Source organism: Osmerus eperlanus, chromosome 6, assembly GCF_963692335.1.
Source record: "Osmerus eperlanus chromosome 6, fOsmEpe2.1, whole genome shotgun sequence".
In the NCBI taxonomy this organism is placed as follows: Eukaryota; Metazoa; Chordata; class Actinopteri; order Osmeriformes; family Osmeridae; genus Osmerus; species Osmerus eperlanus.
The window spans coordinates 17,628,764-17,653,441 of NC_085023.1; the positions used below are offsets into that span (position 1 = coordinate 17,628,764).

The 24,678-nt window shown below is 51.2% G+C and overlaps 1 protein-coding gene across 1 annotated transcript; it reads right to left on the bottom strand.

The window, feature by feature from the left end:
* Nucleotides 1-3,349: 3,349 nt before the first annotated feature.
* arfgef3 (ARFGEF family member 3) lies at nucleotides 3,350-24,389 on the bottom strand. Its single transcript, XM_062464096.1, has 36 exons — nucleotides 24,005-24,389; nucleotides 23,810-23,861; nucleotides 23,133-23,214; nucleotides 22,857-22,988; nucleotides 22,597-22,665; nucleotides 21,110-21,226; nucleotides 20,973-21,018; nucleotides 20,763-20,847; nucleotides 20,499-20,603; nucleotides 20,020-20,386; nucleotides 19,704-19,816; nucleotides 18,818-19,601; nucleotides 18,456-18,612; nucleotides 17,871-18,037; nucleotides 17,096-17,261; nucleotides 16,865-16,972; nucleotides 15,471-15,686; nucleotides 15,152-15,262; nucleotides 14,814-14,952; nucleotides 14,367-14,663; nucleotides 13,014-13,147; nucleotides 12,747-12,892; nucleotides 12,214-12,393; nucleotides 11,963-12,104; nucleotides 11,698-11,820; nucleotides 11,500-11,603; nucleotides 11,171-11,315; nucleotides 10,638-10,766; nucleotides 9,691-9,867; nucleotides 9,481-9,595; nucleotides 9,274-9,376; nucleotides 8,188-8,319; nucleotides 7,884-8,014; nucleotides 6,432-6,765; nucleotides 5,194-6,159; nucleotides 3,350-5,068 (listed from the first exon to the last, which is right to left on the bottom strand). The coding sequence occupies exons 1-36, from the start codon at nucleotides 24,087-24,089 to the stop codon at nucleotides 4,877-4,879; spliced, it is 6,651 nt and encodes a 2,216-aa protein (XP_062320080.1). The 5' UTR covers nucleotides 24,090-24,389; the 3' UTR covers nucleotides 3,350-4,876.
* Nucleotides 24,390-24,678: the final 289 nt, after the last annotated feature.

Genomic DNA, 24,678 nt, shown 5'->3' on the forward strand with positions numbered 1-24,678 from the left:
TTACTAACAGTTCAAGATATTTGGAAATATTCAAATTATGTAATATAAATAATATAACCTTCCTCTAGAACTTGTTGTCTGTGCCCTTAAGTCTTGAAACAACAAAAGTGATCAAGTTGCTTGATATCTCACATCATGTGATGAATATGGAGGTCCGGAACCCGTCCAGAGAGATTGAACCATAAAGACTGTAATTCTAAATATCACTCACACCACATGCTCCCCAACCATTATATCTCAGAGAAGAGACATTCATACTATTTTCAGAGATGATTTGTACCCAACATCCATAAAGAGCTACATGATTGTCTATGGGTATGGTGTGTGTGTGTCTGGAGCGGTCCTGGTGTCCCTTCTCCTGTGCACAGCCAGACCGTGTGCCTCACTCCTGGCTCCAGTCTTTGTCCTGGACCCTGTCCTGGGTCTGGTTATGGATCTGAGCCTGGTCCTGGGTCAAGGCCGGAGGCTGCTCTATGGGCCTGTTGCGCCGGGCTGGTGGTTCCGCTCTCCTGGAGCTGGTGATGGAGGCAGCGCGGGCCAGCTGTGTGAGGGACTGTTCGTAGGGAGCGGGGAGGTAAACCATGAGGAAGACCCCGTCAGTCATCTCCGGGTCGGAGCTGGAGCTGGGGAAGGCTTCCCGTCCACGGCGGATGGATGAAAGGAGCTCCACGTTCCTCTCAGGATCCTGCAGGTCGGCCAGGTCGATCACGTTAGCCACATCCAGCTTCCCGCCGGAGCATCGCCTCCGCCACACCAGGAAGCTCATGAGCCCGAGGAAGAGGAAGGACGCAGTAGCTATGACGATGTAGACAATAACTTCAGTGCTGGTGGCCTCCCCAGAAGTCAACTCATTCCACTTTTTGTCCTAAAGAATGGCAGGGAAAACAGGTACAAGGCATTGTTTAATGTGTTGTTAACCCTCGTGCTGCCTTCGGGTCACATGACCCAAAGGTTCATAACGAACCATCGTTGTGTTTACCCAATTTTACCCAATACAAAAACAAATAAAAATAATTTTCTTTTAACCATCGCAATGTGGGGGGTCTGAGACAGCCCAACGGTTAAAAGAAAATGATTCACTTTGTTTTGGTATGCGGTAAAGTTGTCGCAATACGACGGTGGGTCACAATGACTGATGGGTCAGAATGACCCGAAGATAACACAAGGGTTAACAGGTAGTACAGCAGTATCACAGGCTAGCAGTTGAAATGACGTTCAAACAAACAATCCCCCCCCCCCCAAAAAAAAAAACTCAACAAAATTAAATCCAAAGAAATTAAATATCAAAATGTTTCCACAGTAGATCTGGCCCATGAAAAATAGGGGGACAAATCTCAACTAACCGGGAGTTGTCTGTCAGTAGAGGGGAGAGGGGAGGCACCATCAACCCAGTCAATATAGTCTCTGCCTGCGGGACCGAACTTTGTCCAGTCCAGCAACCGACGCATCCTGCGGTGCTGCGGGGCCAACGGAGTTGGCTTGGGGCAGAGAGCGGAGCGATGCCGACCCGAGAGATGAAGAGCGGAGTGTTGAAGATGTCACTTGGGATGGTCAACGCGCGTGAAAAATGAGGGCAGGGACAGTGTGTGTACAGCTAGAAGATCAGCTAGGACGTCACATTGTCCAATCACAGCGAGACAGCCATCAATCTCTCTTAAGAACTGGACTTAGCAGCTGCCCTACATAGTGAGGAATGGACAGCGGATTGTCGGGATGTGAGGCGGATTTTATGTCAAATGTTTGTGTGAAACCTAAACATGTGTCCGTCCAATTCTCAGCGTATAAAACCTCTCTGAGTCTACATATGGGAATATAGATGTATTTGCTGCTAATGTGTCATACTTACTCACCTAAATGAGAGGGGATTAAGAGGTTTATGAAGTATGATGTGACATTTGTCATGTTCATACATGCTTCTTTTTGTTCGTGTGTTTGGTTATTATATTTTTTCCATCAGTAGAGGGGGATTCCAAGTTATTGCTGAGTTAAAAGGCTGGGACACGAAGAGTAGGTCTATAGCTTCTGCTTGGCCTTCAGCACAGTAGCAGCCTTCAGGAAGTTCTGATATGTAGATTTCGAGCACTTTACCACCAGGACCAGACAGGAGGTTCTGATACAGATGCTCCTGCCTCCATTCTAGTCCATCATTGTTTGTTTTTTTAGCTAAAAACCAAAGCCCTTTCCATGTCAGTGCTCCATCACTGTTGTACTGTTGATTGAGATATTTCCTCACAGTTGATCGCTGTTAATCCCTTCCTCCTAGTTCGTGACATGTAAGGGTTAAATGTCGTATAACATCGGGATGTACTCTTACTATAGATTTCCTGCAAACCCACACCATCTAAAGGACTTGTATCCGCTTTGAATGACTTCAGATCATTTAGGGTGAAGTGAAATTAAACTTAACACAATGATAGGTTTGCTTGTTTATCCAACACATACCACATAAACCATTGTCAGGAAAGCACTTTGAAATAAATGGACTATGATATGAATACATCCACACATGATAAAACATACAGCATTGAGGCATGTCTTTAGGGACTCCAGAACAGTAGAAACAAGGTTCTTCATCAAAGGCAGAAACCGAACTTTTCAAAAACACACACAACTTTTACAAGTTGGCATTCTTAGTAAAACTTTCATTTTTGGTTGTGCCATTTACAGACCTATATTACGTAGAATCAAGGAAGGAAAACAGACAATTAAGAGAGCAACCAAAGTTAATTTTCATAGATATAAACATAGCCATGTAAAATGAACAAAAAGCAGATAACCAAATTGAATGCACTGATTTGTCTGTTTGAAACCCCACACATTTCAGTGGTCAAAGTAACTGTTCAGAAAGCGGTCTCCTTGTACACACTCCTAACTCAACCTATTAATGCTCATACAAACAGGCCTTCCTCCTCATACACTTTCTCACTTTTATGGCCTTAGTAGGCTTTTTATTCAATGATATATCTAACTGCAATGAGCACGTTTTCAGTCACATTCTGTGATTTTTGGATACAATGAGATTGCCCTATGCCCCATGACATCAAATCATTTGAAATTGTAAAATTGGTACTCAAGCCTACAATATCCTACAATCCCTGAGTACTTTTTTTTGAGGTTTAGGATTCTCCCAAAAGTGTGTCAAACATTTGGGAATGTAATTTCAGAATATAATTCCTCACTCTAGAAGTGGCTTTGACACCTTCAGTCAGTCATTTCAGTAAAACAGTCAGTGAGTTGAATATCGTAGGCTACATTAATCAGTGACTTCATTTCCACCCCCTTTATCTCTCTGCCCCATTGATCTGCTGTTAAATTATAAAGACGACAGACAAAACATTATATAAAAAAAAAAAAAAGGATTAACAGATACGCCCATCTCTCTCCTATTGCACATCATGCAGCCGTCTACAGTGTTTGGCTTCAACACAGACACACAGAACTAGCCGTCTGCCTGACACCACCAGGAGTGGAGAGGCATAAGGTGGATCAGCATACATACAGTAGTACCTTGTACTGTAGCAGGTTGTCATCTTTACTCCCATTCCCATCTTAAAGTCAAAGATAAGACATTTAACCGAATGTCTTATCTTAACCGAATGTCTAATGTCTTAATACTGTGTAAGGAATGTTTAGGCTCAAGATCTGTGCCAACTAACAGCAGCAACATTTCGTAAGCAGATAAGAGACCGTCTGACTTCAAACACAGAGGTTTAACAAGAGGAAAATTGATTTGAAGAACTGCATATTCTATTCAAACAGCATGTTGCCACAATAATTCAATTCCAACTTTACATGCATCGACAGCATGCAATGAGGGAAAATAGCAATACGAATATTTCCAGCATGTTTGTGCCACAGTCTGTGCCCTCAATTCCTTCCTAACTTCTCAGACAGTCGTGGGATGAGGCTGGGAAAGGAAGGGGGGGGGGTTAAAGATAGATAAGAGATTGAGAAATTGATAGAACGAGAGAGTGAGGTTGTTACACAGAGCGAACAGGGAGGTGGAGGGGGTGGGGGGGTGGGCTGATGATGATTATAAAAGTTGTTAAGTATCCCAGCGCTGGATGGGGCTGCTGGATGGGGCTGCTGGATGGGGCTGCTGGATGGGGCTGCTGGATGGGGCTGCTGGATGGGGCTGCTGGATGGGGCTGCTGGATGGGGCTGCTGTGTGTCCAGCCATCTACGATGAAACTGCCAGGCCAGGTCAGCAACTCTCAGCCGAGGCCTGGATTAGGGTCACTACTCTCCCACCCTCCCAGGGAGAGAGACAGAGTAAACCCTGGGGGTAATGACCGCTTCATGGCCCGACTGAGCGAGCTGCTGCCCAGCTGACTCACGGGCGGTTTGACTCATTATAGCCCCTCTGCTTCCTGTGTCCCAGTTCTAAAGCCACACTCTGCACTTCCAATGAACTTTGCCAGCCCCCTTGGTTGACTGGTGTAGCGTACAGTAGGATAGACGTAAGGATGGTCTGCTAGGAGTGGGCTGGACTTTTAAGCCTATAGTCATAGAGTGCAGTGTTTCTGAAGACAGACATTGTGTCATATAAGGAGTGCAATATACCAACCACTGACCAAGCACAAAGAAAGGTAAAGATGATCAGATCTGATCATTTCATACAGTATGGCACACAATCTGATCCAAAAGCATTTCCATAAATAATACATTCTCAAGACAAATACATGAAGATACAAGGGGGACAATAAATATGTATATACGATAGTTTGTAAAAAATAGAAAAGCATTTCTAGACAGCTTTCACTGTTTCAATGAGTGGATGGTAGGGATAAAGCTCACAGCATAAGAAAGCATGACTTCAATAACAGAATACTATTAGCTACGTAACACAACTCCCATTGGTGAGTCGGCCTGCCAATCACAGAATAATATCATAGACCCGCCCTACTCTCCCCAGCCACTCGCGTAGTGCCTGGCGTACGCGGGCGTCTGTCACATGACAGGTCAGCTGACTGACACAGGGGAAGAGGGCGGGCTGCAGGGCCAGGAAGGTGGAGTCAGGGAGGAGCAGAATCTGGTTCAGCACCGTCAGAACCATGTTAGTCCATGCCTGGAATTGAGAACACAAGCAGACAGGTCAGAGGAACCAAGAGGTAACTCAGTCTCTCACACACAGACAAGCATGGAGGCATACACCAACACACGAAACAAACACACCGTCGGTCCCACCCCTACCTGTATTTGGGCCTCAGCGTCTCTGAGGGAGACGTTGTGGGAGCTGACGGTGGACGCAGAGCGCGGCCTCTTGTCCTGTCGTAGCACCTCGGGCCCCGCGCTGACAGAGTGCCTCATGGGCCCCGGGTCCACCAGCTGCTGGGGCCTCGGGGGCGGCGCGGCAGCCACCGGCGACTCTGGAACCCGCCTGTCCCCCCCGGCGGCCATCTTGGTCTCCTTCAGGAAGACGGGGGCGTGGCTATGCTGCTGCTGCTGCTTTCTCCTCTTGTACTCCAGCATCAGCTTGCTGAGGGTCTTGTCGGTGGCGATGGTGTACAGTTTGTTCCCGGCGCTCTCCCACCACTCCTTCCTCCGACCCCCCATCCCCCCCACTCCTCCCACCCCTTCCATCCCCCCTACCCCTCCCGCCACCTCCCCCTTCCTCTCCCCCCTCAGGCTGCCCAGGCTGGTGCTGTAGGCCGGGCTCGAGGCCTCCTCCGAGGGGGTGTCCCCTGGGTGGCAGCGGGAGCCGTCCTCGGAGGGGGTCCCTCTCCCGGACAGCCCCCCGCTGGTGGAGGGGGTGGAGGTTTCGGAGGGGAAGAGGGGCAGGAAGAAAAGGGGATCCCCTCCTCCGCCCCCTCTGGGAAGGGGGGTCTGGTCCAGACTGCTCTCCAGGTCCAGGTGCATCTGGATGTAGCTGTTGCAGAGGTCCATGCACAGCTTGTGGAGCCTCTTGACCAGCCAGGCCCAGTCGGCGCTGCCCAGAGGGGCCACGCTCAGGGAGGGGATCTGGGCACGCCACTGGCGCTTGTCCCGCCCCCGCGGCGGGCTCACCTGGGCCGTCTCCTCGAAGATGTCCTCGTCCTCCGAGGACGCCGAGCCGGGGTGGGAGGAGTCGGAGCCGCCCTCCTCCTCCTCGTACAGTATCTTCTTCACGTGGACGGCCGTCATGTTGTCCTGCTGGCTCAGAGTGGCACACAGCAGCGCCTGGAAGAGGGAGAGGAAGAGAGGAAGAGAGGAAGAGGACAGGAAGAAGAGGACAGGAGGAAGAGGACAGGAGGAAGAGGACAGGAGGGCGGGATGAGAGGACGGGTGTGAGCCAAAGCAATCGAATTCCATACTTGTCAGCGTTTTTACTGGATAAAAACCGCACGCTTTAATTTTTTTTTATTTTTTACATGAAACAGGCAGGATTTGGTCTGCACCCCCACATTCCCTCCTGTCCTGGCTACTGCCTGCCACCTACACTGCCAGCCTACCTGGAAGTATATGTTAAAGCTCATGGCGGACTGGCGGTACAGGTTTGCGGCACCACACACGCCAGACACCTTCATCAGCAGGTACTTGAGACCTGGGCGCGTGTCAAAGTCCCGGGCGGTCCGGTATGAGTCCAGCAGCAGGTCGAAGATGATGGCCAGGTTGGTCATGGAGACGTAGCGCAGGAAGCCGGCCGGCTTGGGGTCAGAGGTCACGGGCGTGACCCTATCCTGACCCTCAGGCTGTTTGACAAACTCTTCCAGTAGGATGTCATACAGGTTCTGGAGCAGGACCTGGTGGGACAGCAGGCTCACCACGATAGTCCGGAACGGGATCCTTGTTTGGGGGAGGAAACACACACACACACACCACAAATGCTTAGGAAGCTAACATCCTGGTTCACTTCATGTCTGACTTGATCTTCAAGGTCAACCAGAAATGGTCAACTGGACTGACGTGATGCTATGATGGAAAGCAGCTGGGTCTAGTGATGAAGAGCTGCCTGAACATAGCTGTTTTGGTGCGGACCCAGCTTGGATGGGAAGGCATCTTCAGCTGCTCAGCATGCGCTTGATTAATCAAGCTTGGTGTTCTGGGCGAGGCAAGGTGAGACCATCTCCTTTGGGCAGGGACCCAGGTCTGCCTCCATTTACTGCAGGATCATTCAATCAGATCTGTACTGCTCAGAGTGCCGAGTACAGCACTATATATATAGATATAAATCTACAAATGCTATCTTAATGTGCCATCAAGTTCTACAAGCAATCTTTAATCTAACACACAGCTTTGCGCGTGGATGAGCAGCGTAATATTAGACATTCTGGGAATAGTACTAAAGACGGCTTGTTTCTCACTGTCAGACACCATTGTGGTTCTAATCCTGAAAAGACTGATCAAAGGACAGTATATTATAGTCCAGAAAAGTAAGGCTCTTTTGTCATTTACAGAAACATTGTTAGAGAATATCAATCCTGATTATCCCAAGGACCATCTGCTACCATCTGCTGTTTATGTGTGTATGTCTATGGGTGTGTGTGTGTTGGTACGGACCAGACCTATCGTAGGGTGACATGTGGCACTGACATACAGGTGGGTACAGATGTTTTGTAAAAATGAATAACAGAAAATATGATGTCATTTTAATACTCTTACCCAATTTTCCTGATGCATGTGAAAGAAGAAAACAGACCGAAGGGAGAGAGACAGAGTGGAAGAAGATCAGGGGATCTTCATTCATGCTTTGCATAACATTCCTTAAATATACACCCAGGGGAAAAGAGACAGAAAAACAGAGAGAGATAGACAGAAAGAGAAAGAGAGAGATAGAGATAGAGATAGAGATAGAGATAGAGATAGAGATAGAGAGAGAGAGAGAGAGAGAGAGAGAGAGAGAGAGAGAGAGAGAGAGAGAGAGAGAGAGAGAGAGAGAGAGAGACAGTGAAATCCTTGCCAACCTTTTCTGAGTGTGACCATTTGACTGCTGGTCCGAAGGCAGCTCGATGATGAGCACGCAGGACTGAGCGTGCTCAAAGCCCTCCTTGTTGTTGGGGGTCTTGGGGGAGCACTGAGTGTCGAGCATGAAGACCTTGGAGAGGAGTGAACAACACTGGGTCATAGTTTTGCTCCTCTGGTAACTTAAGTAGTACAGTAGTACGTAGTGTTAAGCAGCAGTGTGTAGTGTGCAGTGGTGTGTAGTGCGTAGTGTGTTGTGCATATTGCGCAGTGCGTAGTGCGCAGTGTGCAGTGTGTAGTGCGGACCTGCTGGGCCATGGCTCTGATCCTCCAGTACTCTGCCTCCGCAGCGGGGGAGTGGGAAGGAGCTGCCAACTTCACCTCACACGCGTCCCCAGAGAAACTGTCTGAACCACTACGGAAGCATGCGAGCAGGTTCTGCAAGGACACACACACACACACGATAACATGGGTAGGCTGATGCACTCACACAAAGTTCCTTTCACAGAACCGTTTTCAACGGGACAGTGAAAGACTTTGACATGGAATTGGTCGTTTCTATAAGTGGATGAGTCTGACCTCATCTCTAAAAGGATCACCGAGAAATTCACAATGCGTGACGCGCACTTGAACTGCAAGATGACTATCCAATAACAACTATTACATAACCCCCCCGCGGAGATCAGTCGTTAATATGACTGAAGAACATCCAGCGTGTGCAAAGATTAAAACTCCACATCAACAATAGCACTGGTAGTTACCACAGATAACACCCGCAGCGTATTCCCCTCCACTCGAGAGGTTTAATCCCCCGTTAGGTCAAACGCTGCGTTCCGAGCATGTAAAGCTCCCCTCTATGTCAATGAACATATGCATGTTCCCCTGTTGAACGCAGCACTTCAGTCCCCCCCCCCTCTCTCAGCTTTGTAGAGAAAAAAAACAAAAAAAAAACAAAGAGGCTAGCACACGCTAAGCTGTAAAGAAGATTATATCTGTGAGATATTAAAGCACAACTGTGCCAGAGGGTCACACCACACGTGGTGACACAAGCGCTCACAGACGTCACATAACCGCAGCATATGGACCACCGCTGGCCGGGGCAATGCATACGACTACACCGTGACACGAAGGCACGTTTTATACGTACACAAATCCATACTTCTGCTGTGTTTAAATCAATGGTTGTTATTGTTATGTATGTCGATGCTGGAGCTTAATGGATCATCTCATGAAAGTATTAGAGTAGCCAACAGAGCAGGGTTTTGACATCAGGTTTCTCCCGTACTGTAGGCCCAAACAAGCGTGGATTACTACATTACAAAGCAACATCAACAGACCGATGTGACCTCAGAAAAGTAGGGTGGCACAGTGTGTGTGTCTGCTTATATTTACCTTGACAGGCTCCAAAGTGGCAGAGAAGGCGTCTTGAAGAGCACAGCATGCCAGCCTCCACATCTCCTCAGTGAAGACAGGCCCGACAGTAACCAACACATACCTGACACACACACACACACACACACACAGAATCAGTCTGAAAGGTCGCTCAGACAACAGGCAGTAGACTGGGTGGGTGGATGCATGCATGCGTGTGTGTTTCACCTGATGCAGGAGCAGCCTACTCTGGAGATGGCTTCAGCAGGCTCAGCCACGCAGGCGACCAGCAGCTTGAACAGATCCTTCAGCATCAGGTTGATCAGGTTCTCATAGCCAATATCTGGAGTGGTTATAGGCACACATTTGAAGTGATGAGGGCTGGCGCGGCACACGTCCTATCCAGTTGTAAGGTGTGACGTTGCGTGGACGCTGTACCTGCGTGAATGAAGCTGTTGACATGCTCCACCACCAGCTCGCAGCACAGACCGATGGCGTGCTTGAAGTTAGCCGCCGCAACGTCCCAGTAGGAGTGGTCGCCATGGCTACGCTGGAGCCACAGTGCCATTACTGGGAGGAGCAGCTGAATGACAGAGAAAATGGCAAAACCGGGCCCTGGAGAGGAAGTGAAAGACCAGTCACAGTCGGATGTTAAATTACCAGCCCTTCACCGCTGGTTTCTCAGGATAGTATCGACAGTGTGCATCTCCGTCTCCCTGTCTGTCTCTGCCTGTCTGTCTCTGCCTGTCTGTCTCTGCCTGTCTGTCTCTGCCTGTCTGTCTCTGCCTGTCTGTCTCTGCCTGTCTGTCTGTCTGTCTCTGCCTGTCTGTCTGTCTCTGCCTGTCTGTCTGTCTCTGCCTGTCTGTCTCTGCCTGTCTGTCTGTCTGTCTGTCTCTGCCTGTTTGTCTGTCTGTCTGTCTGTCTCTGCCTGTCTGTCTCTGCCTGTCTGTCTCTGCCTGCCTGTCTCTGCCTGCCTGTCTCTGCCTGCCTGTCTCTGCCTGTCTGTCTCTCCCTGTCTGTCTCTGCCTGTCTGTCTCTCCCTGTCTGTCTCTCCCTGTCTGTCTCTCCCTGTCTGTCTCTGCCTGCCTGTCTCTGCCTGCCTGTCTCTGCCTGCCTGTCTCTGCCTGTCTGTCTCTGCCTGTCTGTCTCTCCCTGTCTGTCTCTCCCTGTCTGTCTCTCCCTGTCTGTCTCTGCCTGCCTGTCTCTGCCTGCCTGTCTCTGCCTGCCTGTCTCTGCCTGTCTGTCTCTGCCTGTCTGTCTCTGCCTGTCTGTCTCTCCCTGTCTGTCTCTCCCTGTCTGTCTCTCCCTGTCTGTCTCTGCCTGTCTGTCTCTCCCTGTCTGTCTCTCCCTGTCTGTCTCTCCCTGTCTGTCTCTGCCTGTCTGACCTGGTATGTGTGTGACCTCTCGCAGGAGGGTGAAGAGCAGGTCCAGGGTGGGGGGCTGGTGCTGGCGGGGGCACGTGGAAACGGCTGCAGTCAGCTGCTCCAGCAGCAGGATCCACACCTGCATCAGACCTGGGGAGGGAGGGAGAACAGCTGCTTAGGAAGGAGAGGAGGAGTGGAGAGAGGAGAGACGAGGAGAGGAGAGAGGAGGAGAGGAGGAGAGATGAGGAGAGGAGAGGAGGAGAGGTGAGAGGAGGAGAGGTGAGGAAAGAGGAGGAGAGGTGAGGAGGAGAGGTGAGGAAAGAGGAGGAGAGGTGAGGAGAGAGGAGGAGAGGTGAGGAGAGGAGAGGAGGAGAGGAGAGAGGAGAGAGGAGGGGTGAGGAGAGAGGAGGAGAGGAGAGAGGAGGAGAGGTGAGGAGAGAGGAGAGGAGAGAGGAGGAGAGGTGAGGAGAGGAGAGGAGGAGAGAGGAAGAGAAGTGAGGAAAGGAGGTGAGGAGAGGAGAAGAAAGAACAGAAGGGAAACATCAGCCTGTCACCTGTGTCGTCATCAAACTCAGCCAGGACACAGTCCATGCCATCCTCACTGCTCACCGACCTCTCCTGCCCTCTCAGTGGTAGACTGGCCAGCCGTGCCCCCAGGAACACAGGCTTGCAAGGCATCTTGTAGATGTTGGCCAGCAGCTATGAATCAAAATGTATTTTCTAACTCAAAGGGTTCACTTAAAGCCACATCAAGGTATGTGTACTTGCAATGGTCATTCTTATATTTACTGGTCTATTTGAATTCAGTCTGAAAAGAAGGAGTCATTTTAGTGTGGCACCTGTAAGAAACTGATGTGATGGACTTGAGGACAATGGTTCCTACCTGCGAACACTTCCTTAGGTAGTCCAGTGCAGGCAGGCAAAGGTCAGTGGAGCTGTGTGTGGAGGCATTGATACAGTCTCCTATCTCCTTATAGTCCACTTCTCCTGGGGGAACAGACACAGTCTTATACACACACACACAAACCACACAAACACACAAAATATGGACTTGAAAGATACCTTTCAGTACCTGACTCACCTAAGCCTTTGACAAACTTCATAAGGCACATGATGTAGTCTGTGGCTGCATTGGCAAACACCTGGATGTTGTCTGTGTTGATGAAGGCTTCAAACACATCAAACACCGGTGCCTGGGACTTCCCTGGTTTACACACACACACACACACACACACAAAGTAGAGGGTCAGAGCCTGAAACGGCCAGGGGGGATATGTAGTCCTTACAGCTAGTCCCTACGGAGTCTTTTGTCTATTGATGTTTAGTGAGTATTACTTTATACTAACCCATGGAGTATTCTCCTATCAGATAGTCTTTAGTGTCAGTCTTGTTGCCATGGACGGTTCGGAGCGCGCTAAAGAGAGGCCTCCATCCAGACAGGATCAGAGGGGAACACATCTCCACCACCTCCCCGATGGACGTCACCACCTGGGCAACACAAACACACACAACACAAATATGTCCATATCTGTCTTTGTCAATGTTGAAGTGTGTATGTGTGTATATGTGTGTGTGTACACGTGTGTGTGTTGCTGACCTGGTCCTGCACATCCTCATCACACAGCTCCAGCTGCATGATGTGCTCGAAGGGGCGGAACAGCGCCTCGTTGAAGTGAAAGTGCGGAAGCTCCGCCCAGCTGGTCAGGACCTCGGTCAGGACGTCGTGAATGAAGGACACGGCCTTCTGGGAAACGTGACGTTCCTTGTGGCATGCAGCCTGGGGCAACCGGACAGATGGGAGAGAGAAGAAGATGTTATCGTTCACGATCAGGTTTCAAGGACAATGAGTTTCCTGTGTGTGTGTGTGTGTGTGTTTGTGAGACATTGAGCTTGAGACTTCCCACATGAGGAGAACTGCAGTTCCTTACATTTACATTTACATTTAGTCATTTAGCAGACGCTCTTATCCAGAGCGACTTACAGTAAGTACAGGGACATTCTCCCTGAGGCAAGTATGGTAAAGTGCCTTGCCCAAGGACACAATGTCATTTTGCGTGGCCGGGAATCGAACCAACAACCTTCTGATTAATAGCCCGACTCCCTAACCGCTCAGCCATCTGACCCCCTTACCTCCACCAGGTGTGGCGCCACCACGCTCCAGGCCCTCATCATGTGCAGGAGAGGTCTACTCTTGTTCCTGACGATGCGCAGCATGGCCTCCCCCAGGCGGAACAGGTGCAGGGCGCTCTGTCTGTCCAGGGTGGACCTGGCCTCGCCTGCAGCAAAACAGTCAGGCCGTCGGACACACACAGACAAACTGAAACCACTGACAGCATTAGTGAGAGTCGTCACTACGTTTCTGCTGTTAAACGCAGAACATGGATGCAGTTGTGGTACCTGGCATGGCCAGAGAGTAGTCTCCTGTCTCTGTGACCATGTAAAAGAGCTGTGACTGGGACGCTCTCCTCAGCTGGTGGAAGAAACCCACCAGGGCCACCAGGTTCAGCTTGGTGGCAGCTTCCTCAAATAGCCTGCACACACACACACACACACACACACACACACACACACAGTCATTAGGGCACAACATCCTCCTACTTGTAAGTCTATGAGCCAAATTGTATGAGCAAAGAGTACTTTGGGGGGATGGGACTACTTTTTAAAGAATTAAAGAAAAGTTTTGATCAGTTTCTAATCTGACTCTATCCATCAATGAATATTTTGATAAAAAAAATAGAAATGTTGAGTTCATCACTAGCTAATTACACAGCTACAGCCAGTAATGCATTAGTGCTTTGGTGGTCCTACATTTGGCCTCCAGAACATCTGTCATATAAAATAGGTTTTATTCTTTCTTCTAAAAGCAGCACAGAGGTTATGTAAGCCCAGCAGGCCAGGCCAGCGAAGGCCAAGCCAGGCCAGGGCTTAGTCAGAATGGACTGTGCTGCCGTTTCTGAATATCTGGCCAAAGCCCCATCACTAGGACAAACATGTGACTGATTCTTGATCTAGAATCGTCAAGAAGAGCCACGGCTGGCTTTCAACTATCTTAGCCCATCAATGTCATACCACTCCCCTCGTACTTCTTTGCATTATAGGAGATATGGTGTGAATGCTTTAGTTATTAAAAAAGTCAATTTTATTGTGTAGATTGTATTTGAGTAAAGAACAGCTTTTCACTACCAAACACCATGTATCATTGTAAGAAAATATTCAAAAGACAGAATTAAATTATTACAGTGACTGTTGACTGATGATTTGGTACTGGTATTGGTACGACACATTACAATCTGGTCAAAGCAAATTGTACAGTAATATACCGCCCCCTGGTGGCGACATACTCAATACACAAATCCACAATACTAGACTACAACTCCATCAACAAAGTCAGAGGATTTATATTGCCAATGAAACATGATGTCGACGTTATAAAAGTCAACACTCCCATAGTGTCTTACATACTGTAATCTGCACTCTAGAGCACCACACAGAGTGAGATACTCCTTAGTGCCCTACAAAGTGTGCACTCCTTAGTGTCCTACAAAGTGTGCACTCCTTAGTGTCCTACAAAGTGTGCACTCCTTAGTGTCCTACAAAGTGTGCACTCCTTAGTGCCCTACAAAGTGTGCACTCCTTAGTGTCCTACAAAGTGTGCACTCCTTAGTGTCCTACAAAGTGTGCACTCCTTAGTGCCCTACAAAGTGTGCACTCCTTAGTGTCCTACAAAGTGTGCACTCCTTAGTGTCCTACCGGTCAGCCTGAGTGGACAGGGAACAGACAGCCTTGGCAGCGCTGGTGCCGGTCATCAGGCTCCCGCTGCGCGCGTCCAGACCTTTCCCCCTGCCGCTCTCTCTCAACAGCTCCTGGATGGAGAGGGGCTGGATGACGGGCTGGCTCAGGCCCAGCTCTGTTGCCTCCCCACAGGCTTCGCCACTCAACTCCAGCCCCAGGTCTACGGCCTGCTGGGCCTGGGTGATGGTCATGGTGGGCTGGGAGGAGCCGTCACTGAAGTGGGTGTGTTCTAGGGAGCTGACATACTCGCTCACCCTGAGACAGACAGAGAGAAAGGGATCAATAAAAGAGAGAAGAGGAATTAATAAATGGTCAATAATGCTGCCCTGCCATGCCCTGCCATGCCCTGCCGGGCCCTGTCCTGCCCTGTCCTGCCGTGCTCTGCTCTGCCCTCTGGGGGTGTACCTGAAGATGTGAGGCCAGCAGTCCTGGTTGTGGCTCCCCATCTCCAGGCCCACATTGAGGATGGCGTCCATGCAGAGAACATGAGCCGTGTGCAGGCGGACACCCTGAGGGCGGCTCATCTGCTCCAGGCGCTGCTTGACTGGGAACACACACAGACACACGTTTCAAGTTTTTATTGAAAGGTCAGACTGGGCACTGAAATTCTTGGGACAAGACAACGAAAGGCAACCTGGCATAACATATACAAGTACTCACACACATAGTGAGCTGGGTGTGAGAGAGAAAGAAAACAAGAGAGAGAGAGGGAGGTATGGAGGGAGGGTGTTTACTATTGGTACCTTGTGTGATGGCATCTCCTGACTCGCCCCCCTCCCTCTCCTCCCTCTCCTCCTGCACACAGGACGCCGCGGCCATCTGGGCCAGAGCCGAGGCACAGTTGGCCGCCACACCTGAGGAACACACACACACACACACCACGTCATTTTCACCCTCATTTACTCATGAATACATGTGACGGTAGAGGAGTACACAAGATCAGCTGTGTTGAGAAGAGGCACAGCTGTGTTTGGTAAACGACCGGTGATGTTAACACCTGGACCCGGACCAAAGCTCACAGTCGCCGTCAGGCTGTGCTGGGCTGTGCTGTGCGGCTCTCACCCAGAGCGCAGCTCAGAGCGGCGGCCTTGCGCAGGCCGTCCAGGCTGAGGCAGATGGTGTCTCTCTCCCGCTGGCTCTGCTCCTTCACCCCCTCCGCTCCCAGGATGAAGGCCAGCCCCTTGGTGCTGCCCGCCATGCGCCCCGTCAGCGGCGTGGACAGAGTGTCCATCAGGTTCTTCCACACGCCAGTCAAGATGTAGCGGGCAAACACCTTGCCTGGACACACACACACACACACACACGTACATATACACATGGGACAGCCAGACATTCAGAGTAAGGATTTTGACCACAGTATGTATGGAATTCTCTCAACCCCCCTTAATAGATTCACATGACAGTCTATACACAATAACACACTGCCTAATCCTAACACCTGCGCACAAATGGTGAGCTGCAATGCCCTTCCACTGCCAGACAGCAGAGAGTGAATGTACAGTGCAGGACTTGGCCAGAACAGGTCTATGAGGGCTGGCTGGGGTGGTGTTTACACACCTCCCCCCCCCCGTCAGAGCCCAGAGGTTTAGAACAGAATGCAAGCCAACATACATCCTCTGTTTGCTCCCAGCCACTCCTAATATCAGCACACAGGGTCACCTCATTATTACATCAGGGTCCTCCCTGCTGTAGGTCTGGGTAGCCGTAATTATCTTACAAAATGATTATCGGTAATACGACCCACATGCCTCTGTTCCTGCTTGGTCCATCCCTCCCTAGCAGCCTGGCTGTCGCTCTGGCTCCCTGACAGATGAGGGAACGGTTGCCTGGGTAACCGGGCAGGGTGGCTTTGTTCTCAGTGATGGTAGTAAAGAGAGAGAGTGAGAGAGCAGGTTCTGCTGGGACTCTAGCTCCCTCCCCCCCCCCCCCCTCCCTCCCCTCCCTCCCTCCCCTCCCCTCCCTCCCCCTCCCCCTCCCCTCCCTCCCTCCCTCCCCCCCCCCTCCCCTCCCTCCCCCTCCCCCTCCCCCTCCCCCTCCCCTCCCTCCCCCTCCCCCTCCCCTCCCTCCCCCCCCTCCCCCTCCCCCCCCTCCCCTCCCCTCCCTCCCCCTCCCCTCCCCTCCCTCCCCTCCCCCCCCCCCCCCCCCCTCCCCTCCCTCCCCCTCCCCCTCCCCTCCCTCCCCCTCCCCTCCCCTCCCTCCCCTCCCCTCCCCCCCCTCCCCTCCCTCCCCTCCCCTCCCTCCCCCTCCCCTCCCCCCCCTCCCCCTCCCCTCCCCCCCCTCCCCTCCCTTAAAGCAGAGCTGATGACGGCATCCCTCACTCCGTCCCTCACCCAGTCCCTCATCCATCCATCATTCTCTCCCTCTCCTGATACCACACAGAGAACAGGATCCTTTGTTCTCTTTATCGAATGGAACAGAACCCACATATGTTGCTGCCCCACCAGTCAAGCCTGTACCTGCCATGATGGAGTCGCTGCCTGCCCTGTCGCAGCTGAAGGGAGACTGGGAGGAAGCCTTCCGGATCAGCTGCCCTCCAATGGCACTGCTGCCCAGACCATCAATGTCTGAGCAAACACAAATACATTTGAATATCGACAGGTATTCCATGAAATGATATACAATTGACCTTTACCTTTAGAACAATCAGAGACAGGTGTGTGTGTGTGTGTGTGTGTGTGTGTGTGTACCTGTGAGCATGGTGATGAGGGGCAGGCTGTGGTCCTCTGGAGCGCCCCAGTAGCCGGCCTCCCCCAGCAGGTTCCGGTCCAGTACCTGGTTGTAGAGCTCCTCTATCCAGGCCTGGGACAGGACCACCAGGACCCCGCTGCTCTGGATCAGACGCACAAACTCCTTCTGTAGGGAGGAAGGAGGCAGGAGGCTCACACTGGGAGCCGGCAAAGACCGAGCTCTTCCAGTGCTCTCCGCAGAATGGAGTCTGCATGGCCCAAAAGTACTCAACCCCCCCCCCCACCCTCCCCTCTTTACCTCCACCCTCCTCTTCCACCCCCCTCTTCCACCCCCCTCTTCCACCCCCCTCCTCCACCCCCCTCCTCCACCCCCCTCTTCCACCCTCCTCTTCCACCCTCCTCTTCCACCCCCCTCTTCCACCCCCCTCCTCCACCCCCCTCTTCCACCCTCCTCTTCCACCCTCCTCTTCCACCCCCCTCTTCCACCCCCCTCCTCCACCCCCCTCTTCCACCCCCCTCTTCCACCCTCCTCTTCCACCCCCCTCTTCCACCCCCCTCCTCCACCCCCCTCTTCCACCCTCCTCTTCCACCCCCCTCTTCCGCCCTCCTCTTCCACCCCCCTCCTCCACCCCCCTCCTCCACCCCCCTCTTCCACCCCCCTCTTCCACCCCCCTCTTCCACCCCCCTCTTCCACCCCCCTCTTCCACCCTCCTCTTCCACCCTCCTCTTCCGCCCCCCTCTTCCACCCCCCTCACAGCAGCCCCGCCCCGCTCACCAGGCTGACCAGGGCGGGCATGGTTCTCCTGCGGTAGTAGTCGCAGCAGCAGAGCTTGAGGTTGAGCAGCAGAGCGTAGTAGGAGACCAGGTAGAGGCCGTCGGCGTTCATCAGGGCCTGGCAGCTCAGGCTCTCCCCGCCCTCCAAGCCTGGCGAGTGGATGCCCCCTGGAGAGAGGTGGGGCGCAGAGGAGCAGAGAAGACACCATGGGACCTAGTCTGAAAAGACCACCACTCAGCAGTACACGTCAATCATGATTTCAGATGGCGTCTGTCTGAGACGCACAGAAACTACACTGGATCCATTTTGCTCACTTAAGTGTCCGATGGCCACATTGTCAGCTAAAGGAATCCAATTTAAAAAAGATCTGTGTTGTGATAGATGTAGACAACATTGCTACCGAGCAGGATGAGACCATTGATCCTGTGGGCCGTGTGAAACTAAAGCACACCCACAGCATTGTTCTCCCAGTCCTGCAGTGTTGACCGTCTACCTAAAGTAAACACACTGGGTTTGTTTAATATAAACTACTGGGCCACACCCTTCAGGCAGGAGTTACTGTACAGTTTACAGAGGATGTCTCACCAGCCTGCAAACCAGAGCAGAAGGTGGAGGAAAAGTTCTGGAGGGAAGTGTCCACGTCAGTGGTGCTGCCCATGCCAAGCAGGCGTGGCAGCAGGGCCAACAGGGATTGGACAAACAGACGAGAACTCTGCTGGTCCGCTTCCTGGTTTCTCAGCAGCTAGAGTAGAGGAAAACAGAGATAAGTCTATCTGCTGTAGAAGTCTACCACAAGGTCAAAACTTTTACTGGTACAGGTTTGCCATGTCATTTTACTGTTGAGCTGTCTTGCAATCAGAGGAATCTCATGATAGAAGAGTATCTAGGGTTTGAGAGGGGTTGGGTTGGACTGGTTTGAGGGGTTCGAGGATAGAGTCACTTCTTACCTTGAGAGACAGGGCAGCGGTCCGGAGGGAGCGGTGTCCGGGGCAGTCCCGTGGCGTCTGTTCCTCCTCCGCCAGAGAGCAGTTGTCCGAGCCCATGTCCGACACGTCAGACCTTCCGGAATCCTTCTCCGCCGCCATGGAGTACTGGTCACACGAGTCGAACTCCGTCCGTGACAGCTCCTGCTCGTCCACGCTGAAGTTGCTCTCGCTGTAGCGCGAGCCGTGGGACCGGGCCCTCGACTCCACCGACAGGAAGTTGGTGATGTCTGGGTAGACAAGGGCGTGGCTTCGCTGGACCACGTCTGGCGGTGCCCCCACTCCTGGCTCCACCCCCGGCTCTCTGGTACAGGCCGGCAGGTCAGGGTCGGTCTCCTGACCGCAGGAAGAGGGCGAGGGCAGACGTGGCTCCTCCTTGCACTCCTCCGGAGTGGTCTGACCCAACTCCCCCTCCAGAGTGGTCTGGCCCGTCTCTGTGGTAACGCTGATGCTGATGTCGGGGCTGCGTTCAGGGGCGGGGGCCTCCCACGGAGCGTGCTCAGAAGACAGGACGCGGCGCTGCCACTGGAAGTCGGCCTCGTTGATCTCCATAGACTCCCGCGTCGACTCCGCCCCTTCCTTTAGGTCATCCAATCGGCGCAGCAGCAGGCGGGCCTGTTCGGACTGCAGGCCCCGCCCATGAGACAGCTCGTCCAGAGCTCCGAGCAGGGCGCATGCACAGGACACGGACGAGTAGCACGCCTCGATGCCCCCCTTCATACACGCCTCCGTCATGCCATCCATTACCCTGAGAATAACACGGGATTATAGACGATAAACACAGACATATCACAGACATAAGTATCGATGTCTGTTGCAACAGTCTGGGTTCTCTAGCAGTGCGGCTCACAGTTTGAGCAGGTCCAGGTGGGACTTCCTCTTGGAGAAGGAGCGCTTCCTGGTCTCCGGCTCGGTGACATAGGGACCTGCCAGGTCAAACAGGCGCTGGGGACTGCCTAGGATCTACACACACACACACACACACACAGGTGGGTCATTTTCAAATGAACAAGAAGCAGTGAAACGAAACGTTGATGAACAGAGGAGATCAATTCGAAATGTTATCAATGAAAACAAAGCGCGTGAACAAAAACAACTGGGGTGTGAGATGGGAGAGAGGTGGAGGGAGTGACGAAGAAGAGGGAACGCGTGAGTGTGACCCTGACCTCCTTCATGATGCGTATGGCCTCCACGCGGTGCTGGGGCGGGGGGTAGAGCAGGATGCGGTGGTACACAGACTGCAGCACAGGCTTCATGGACTCCACACAGCCCACCAAGCGAACCAGCTCCGCTGCAATGTAGCAGATGGTGCGCACCACCGGGGCGATCCTGGCGGGGGCGCTGGAGGAGCAGCCTGACCCCCGGCCCTGGTCAGACACCCCACCCTGGGAGAGTTCCACCTCCCCGAGACCCCCGGAGCTGTACCCCCCTGCCACTCCTCCTGCACCTCCCCCTCCAGTGTGGGCGGAGGTTATGGTTTTGTCATTGACTGGATTTCCCAGCAGCACCACCAGGGATGGACATAGCTGTTTCCTGGGAGAGTAAATAGATAAAACACAAACTAGCTAACCACCTAGACAGTGACCTGAGGTCAGAGGATACACACTGGATATATACACAGGATGTGACATCACTGGGGCCTTACCAGATGAGGTCGGTGAAGCCCCTGTACAGATGCATTGTGGGAGGACAGCTGGAGAGCATCGAGAGGATACACTCCAGGAAGAGAAGCTGCAGCAGTTGGTTCTCACTGAGAAACGATCAAATAAAACAATACAACTTTATTGGTCATTCCTGCTGCCTCAGTAGGCAAGCCATTGTGCAAGAATGTAATACACACACACACACACACAACAAACACAATCATTTTCCCTCACAAAGCAGTCATACACACACACACAAACCGTACCTGTCAACGCCCTCTACTTTCTCACAGAAGACAGTCATCACAGTCACCACGTCCTCACACAGAGACTGGGTGGTAGGAGACACATCTGGAGAAAACAAAGACACACACTGCTTTCAAGTTCATGAACACAAAGCAATAGTGTCCTTCATTGGCATGTATGGGGTTGTGAACTTGCAGTTGAAGCATGGATTAAAGCCAGCAGTAAAGTACCTCTGCGCTGAAGAGGGGGCACCGAGATCTCCTCTCCATCCACTCCCTGCAGACGGAGGAGCGTTAATGCACAGAAATAATATCTCTAACCGAGAGACTGTGATCAGTGAGTGTGTGAGGGGTCAGGGGTCACCGACCTCCTGTCTGTGTCGGAGCTGTAGGGTGAGATCTCCCAGGATCTGGCTGAGGGTGGCTCTCACCGCTGTGTTGATGCTACGCTGGTGACAGCTGGACATGTAGGTCTCGATACACACCTGGGACACACACACACACGCGCCGGATGAAAAATATGATTTGAAGTACAAATGGACCCATGTCTGACAAAGCCACTCCCTCCTGGAGAGTGAGGTTTCCATGGCGTCAGATGTTGCCATGGTGATAAGACAGGGGTGGGGTGGGGAGGAAGGGGGGGGGGGGGTGAGTGTGTGAGTGTTTTCCCCTCTCCTGGCTCTAAGGTAACAGTAGAGTCAGACACAGGTCTCTTCTCTGAAAGGTTACGGGGAATTGTGCGTGAGCTCTCTCTCCTACCCTGAGTCACCACGGAGGGGGTTGGAGGGGGGTCAGTGAGAAGGGGGGGACGACACGTCAGCAAAGAATCAAGCGCATCAACCCCTATCTGTTCGGGGGGGGGGGGTGTCATGGACCTAAATTAGACCAGTGACAGGATTCTGTCAAAACAACAGCGTGGCTTAAAGCAAAGGCCTTCTTGCAAATGGCTTCTACAACTCTGTCTCCAAAGTCCTCCAGAATGAAAGGAGAAACTGACTGACAAAAAGGAGGTTCTATAAACCTAGTGATGGGGATATCTTGTTTTTATCCCCTGGTCTTCCCCTTCAGGTCGATGAAACATGCATTACAAGTCTATAGTGCTTAGACCCGTTATTGATGAGGGCTTGTGGATTGTTACTGTGAGACTCCTGGAGTTACGACGTTTTGCAAACTGCCCACACAGACAGATGGAAGCAGAAACACACACACACACACAACAAGACATACACCTACTGTAAACACACACAAATACACACAGAACCAGACACACACTAACAGCCGATGGAGGGTCCTGAGGGGAGCAGATCCATTAACACTTTTTTTATGAGCTGTTAATGGACAACCAGTAGCTTGGCCTCAGTGGGCTGAATAACAACAGGTATACACGCCCACACAGACACACCTCCACAGCAAATCTATCTGTTAGAGTGCAGACTGTCAGAAGAGTGCAATACTGTAAGTTCAACCTGTGCATTGCCTGTGCGGATTTAAACAGTTCAGCTGTATATGTTTCAAGAGATGAATAGAGGAGAGGCAAGTGGACCACCTTTTCCTCACGCAACATGCTAAAGACATACTGGCCATGGAGTGGATGGATCATCTACACACATTAATAATGTATTCGACTCATGACTAATGTCATGACATCATGGGCAGCAAGAGAACACTCACTCATGCGTACACACACACACACGCGAGGACTGCAGCCTCGACATAGATGTATCTCATTATGGCTTGTCCAGTAGCTAGCCGTGGGCGGGGTATAGAATTGTACTGAGACAGTGTTTAGTGCTATATAATATCAAGAGTCAGCCTTGATCAGGTGACGCACACAGACACATACACACACACTTACGTCAGCTATCCTGAGGATGGAGTCACCGTTGATTTCAAAGGTGGAGGAGTAGGTGATGCATAACAGGACCTGCCGGGAGGACAGACACACAGACTCTTGTCACATTTAGGATTCAAACCGCCAACCTCCCACATCGACCTGACATTGAACTGCAACGCTAAATATCAATCGCTCAAAGTCTGGGAGAGATTGATGGTCTTATCACAGGCAGGGCTATGATGATACGAGCGCTGTTCCAAACAACCCTGGCTTCATCTCACCTTCATCACCTCCACCTGAAGGTCTTCGTGGAGGGATGGGGTCACTCTGACCGCCTCTAACATCTGACTCAGCATCTGACGCTCACGCACCTCCACCCCCACCCCCACAAAACGGTCGTCACACAGGATCTTCTACAGGAAGGAGATAAAAAGAGAGCAAGAGAGAGAGAGAAAGAGAGAGAGAGGCGGATGTATTTATACAGACACCTGCATGCATTTCTAAGCACCATGCCTATATTGTAGTAGCACCAGGATCTCTAGCGGTCAGAGTTGTACCTGCATCCCAGAGAGGGCAGTCTGGGCCAGCTTGGTGCTTTTGGACTCCAGAGCCATCTGAAGAGGCAGAAGGCATCGCTCCCTGCAGCACACACACATACACACAGTGAGTCCCTATGCTGACTGGTCGATTAAGAATCGGAGGCACCTGACCCTCGAGGAACAGAACTTTGACTTGAATGAATTCTGTGTTGTGTGGGGTGCATGTGTTGCTGGCATGCTGCATGCGGGCTTAGGGACACCTCATCAGAACCAGTCACACGTGTTTAATCAAATCAAAATTGATTTGTATAGTTTTTAAACAGTCATCTCTGTCTTAGCCTGCTAGAACTTTGTACCCAGTTTTGTGTCTTCTTTTCTACTGTCTTCTAGTGAGTCAAAGGCAGTAGGCTACCCACTGTGTAGTTACACTAGAGATATTATGTAACCATGGTTCGTGACACAGATCACAGAAACCATCATGCTTCTATGGAGAGCTCTCTTTGACATGTCTTATTAGTGTTACTGGACGTTTACTCCATGTACACAATGGGCTGCAGCTGGGCAGCGCATCACAGCTATTTGTATACCCATCACTGAATATACACGACTATTTCATCATCGTTTGGTACCTATGACGAGTGAAATGTGTGTTGTGCAGGTTAGGAAATTGACAACTGACGGAGACTCATGCTTACCTCAGCTGAGATGGTGGGATTTTGAAAGATCCATTTTGAGCCTTAAGGGTTTCTGTAGAATTCCAAAGAGAATTATATTGCATCAAAATATTTAGAGAAGGAACATTTTGTAGGTACGGTTTTTATTTGCTCTGACTACAAGTCACAGGTGAAATCAAAACCTCACAGCATACAGGCTACTCAACACGCACTTACCACAAGCGACTACGCACGCATCACGGATCGCTTTATTTTTGTGTCCAGATGCGTCTTTCTGTAGCTTCCGCAGTATTTCCTCCATTCTGAAGTCACAATATACAGTGCAAAATAGCTAACCGCGATGGTCCAGTTTACAGGTGCAGCATCCCCGTAGCCCAAAGATGATTCACCGCCAGGCCAGTGATGCAAAGCGAGCGTCAAATCCGAGGTGCGGCGAAGAGGAAGTGAACAAATGATAAGCTGACTGATGTGTCAGTCCATGAATTCGAAATGTTAGACAAAAATGAAAACAATGTACGACCTTATTTTTTTCCCCACAGAATGCTTGGATTCGTTGTTTATATATCACCCTTCTCTACGGGTCTTCATTTAAGTCAAAATATAGTCCCGATTCATATACCATTCGCGGTGAATATCCAGAACTTGGGAAAACATGGACGTAGATCTTTTAGAAAAAGACTGGACTGGGTCGCATTGAGATATGAGCATAACATTAATAATGCCACAATATAATTCATTTTAACTAATTAAATATTCAATTAAATACACCAAGTGGCCGTTAAGATGTAAAAAATAACAAAGGTCATGAACATTTAGGGCAGCTAGATCAGCTAAACAGGGACATTGCCATTCGTAAATCTGTTTCACACGTTAGAGCTCCATGTATCGTC